The sequence below is a fragment of the Plasmodium coatneyi genome, chromosome 12 (genome assembly GCF_001680005.1).
Source record: "Plasmodium coatneyi strain Hackeri chromosome 12, complete sequence".
Lineage (NCBI taxonomy): Eukaryota > Apicomplexa > Aconoidasida > Haemosporida > Plasmodiidae > Plasmodium > Plasmodium coatneyi.
Window position 1 is genome coordinate 1772643 of NC_033567.1, and position 3556 is coordinate 1776198.

At 30.8% G+C, this 3556-nt stretch overlaps 1 protein-coding gene across 1 annotated transcript; it reads right to left on the bottom strand.

Annotated features, from left to right (window-relative positions):
* Window positions 1–674: 674 nt before the first annotated feature.
* On the bottom strand, window positions 675–1885 carry PCOAH_00040510 (Uncharacterized protein; the record flags this gene model as incomplete). The annotated part of the gene is made up of 2 exons (XM_020060839.1): window positions 675–1484; window positions 1688–1885. 2 exons carry the CDS (start codon window positions 1883–1885, stop codon window positions 675–677), a joined length of 1008 nt encoding a protein of 335 aa, XP_019916587.1.
* Between the last annotated feature and the right edge of the window lie 1671 nt (window positions 1886–3556).

Genomic DNA, 3556 nt, shown 5'->3' on the forward strand with positions numbered 1-3556 from the left:
GAAAAAAATAAAAATTTTCTTCGCCACTTTATTTTGACTTGTTTGGAAATTTTTTTATTGAGCATCTAAAATGTTCATGAAATTTTTTTCACAAGTTTTTGTTCTAATAATTTTTTTCTTTTCTTTTTAATTATATAAATATTTCTTTCAAAAAGGGTCATCACTTTTTTTTTTTTTTTCTTTCGCGCCCCGCTTGGAGTATCTTCCTTAATGTTCTACTTAAACGTACAAATATATGAATAAAAAAGAAAAAAAGGAGAAAAAATAAAAAAGGAGGAAAGAAAAGAAAGGAAAAAAGAAAAATGTCATTTTGTTTCTTTCCACACTGTATGAACTTCACGGTTATTTATATCCTTGAGGGGTGTATTGGGAAAAGGACACCGATCCATTTAGAAATCCTGAACTTTTTCCACTTTTTCCTTTTTAAATACATTTGGGAAAGTTCGTTTTTTACCTGCCTCATTGTTATAATTTCCCAAATCATTTTCTAAGTTATCATATTCTATTTTCTCATAAGTCATCATAAGAACAAATATGTATATCATTTGTGATACATGTACATTTTCCTCTGAACTGTTACTTAGAAACCATTCACGACATTAGCGGCCACCTATTCTTCACTTCTTCCAGTTGACAGATTAACTCAGATTCTTCGATTCTTTAGAAATTGTCTATCATTTCCTAGTATATGCGTCTTCATCTGAACTGTAGTACTCCTCATCAGACTTTATATCACTCCTTCCTCTTGGCTTACGATAGGGGCGATTTCCTCCATTTCCGCTTGTACTGGAAGTAACATTAGGGTTATTTGTATTTGCTTGACCACCAGGAGCTTTATTTTCAGCAATACTTGGGGATTTATTTTCTGATGCAGTTGGAGCTTTATTTTCTCCTTCAGTTGGAGCTTTATTTTCTCCTTCAGTTGGGGATTTATTTTCTCCTTCAGTTGGGGATTTATTTTCTCCTTCAGTTGGGGATTTATTTTCTCCTTCAGTTGGGGATTTATTTTCTCCTTCAGTTGGGGATTTATTTTCTCCTTCAGTTGGGGATTTATTTTCTACTTCAGTTGGAGCTTTATTTTCTACTTCAGTTGGAGCTTTATTTTCTACTTCAGTTGGAGCTTTATTTTCTACTCCAGTTGGAGCTTTGTTCCTACCAACACTCGGCGCTTTGTTCCCAGCAACTCTCGGCCCTTTGTTCCTACTAACACTCGGCCCTTTGTTCCTACCAACACTCGGCCCTTTGTTCCCAGCAGCACTTGGCGCTTTGTTCCCAGCAGCACTCGGTGCTTTGTTTCCGGACCCCGAGGCCCCTTTCTTAACTTCAGGAACTTTCTCTTTTTTCTCCTTTTTCTGAAATAAATCTTTAAGTGAGGATTTATTTTGTGATGGAGTTGCTACTTCTGCGCTTGCTAAATTTCTACCAATACTTTTATGCAGTTGTAATGGAGCATTCACATCCTGTCTTCTGAAATCCTCTTGATGCTATAATGGAAGAAAAGGGAAGAAAAGAAAATAATGAAAAAGTATTAAATATGCATGTAATAGTATGTACGATACATACTATTCGTATGGGACATGTGTATAACACTTGCAACATCATAGTGATGCGTATCTATATTATTAAGTATCACACCCCTCTATTTTGCCTATCTGTGTGTTTGCCTCTGTTTGGGTGTAGTACTCACCTTTAAAAAGATAAAAGCAAGAACAAAAAATAACATCGCAGTTCTTTTAGTGAAAAAGAGGGACGATCCTGAGGCCTTCTTTCCGTCCATTTTATTTTTTTGACTAGCTTGTGCAAATGGGATTCTGCTACCTTGGGATGGCAACCCTCCCTGTAGGGCACCGTTCGCTGTTGTTGTTGTTCTGCTTGAATGTACCATGTTGTGTTATGGATGTTATATATACAAAAAGAGGTATTTGTGAATATTTTAAATTGAAATAAAATACGGTACAATTTTTTTAAAAACAAATTATAATTGAAGAAATTCAAATACAAGAATTATATCTATTCGTAGGTTCTTCTTTTTTAATTATGGTTCGATTGAGAAAGGAGTTGTATGAAAGAAAACAATACAAAATTATATATTAGTTCAGCGATATTTTTTCTTTTTTTATATTCTAAAAACAATATTTATTGTAATATATAGGAAAAAGAAGTGTCTACCAATAGGATGGGGTTCTTCCTTTCTTTTTTTTCATAATATAATATTTTTTCAATAGTAGATGAAAAAAAAAATTAAAATCAAGTCTATCAGTTTGATGGTTTCTTTTTTTTTTTATTTAAAAATATATTTTTCTATATTGTAAATAAAAAAGTTTTCTGCCAACAATTAAATTAAAACTAATGGACCGCACAATTAAAAAAATATTTTTATGTCCAAAAAAAAAAAAAAAAAAAAAAAGGAAGTACAAGATAGATAAATACTGGTAGATGAATTCTTATTCACGGATCTGCTAGCTGTCGTTAATTATAAAACAAGAACATATACATTGCGAATGTATGTTTATTTAAATTTTTCTTTTTTTGCATGCAGTCCATCCATTCACAACAGATTAAAGCATTGGTTTTGACATAGCAATATTATTTTATGAAAAAATAAAAAAGGACCTAAGTAATATATGCGCATATACTGCATGAATGAGTGCATTCAAGAGAAAGGAAGCATACTTGAACGTACCTACAACAATTTATATACATGTTTTATTTTTATTAAAATACGAAATAGAGATAAATTCTCGCCCCGAAGTAATTTTTTTTTCTAATTGCATGTAAAAAAGTTTTTTATTACAGAACAAATCTGTACAAAAAAGAGTTGAAAAGAAAAAAGAGAAACACTTATATAATATTCATCCAATAAATATGAAACTGATTAATATTTACGTAATTTCAGAAATATATAAATTACATATTTATGAATAGTTATTCTATTATGAAAAAATTATGATGATTGCTATATTCAATTTAGATTCTGTTAACAATAATTTATACATTTTTATGAGGAAATTTTAGCATGTACAACATATATTCTTCTTAAGCTATTTTGAGTTGTGCATTCAGATAATACCACAACATCGATGTTAATAAATGAATTGTCACTTGAACGACAGATGCAATTCTCTAATTATTGGGCACTCTTTTCTTTTCCCTTAAATTTTGTACTCTACAGTAGGCAGAACTTCCATATACCAGGTGTTTTCTACATTTTCTATTTCATTTAAGAAAAAAGAAAATTAGTATATTCCGTAACATTCAGCCACTTTATATTCTTATATTATACTGTATAACCTTATTTGTTTGCTTATTCCTATAAAAAAAGAGAGGGAAGAATAATTTCATTGTAAATATAATATTCGAGGCTTCCCATTGAGAAAAAAGTTGTACAAAATTATTATAACTTTATAATAGATTAAAATATTCATTAAAGGAATAAGTATACTCAATCACCGACATTCCCTTCCTACGTATGCTTACGATTTCCTTCCCTCTAAAATTTACCCTCACTGCAGTTTAAGGGGGGGGCTGTTCCAAATGTACTATATATCAATTTATT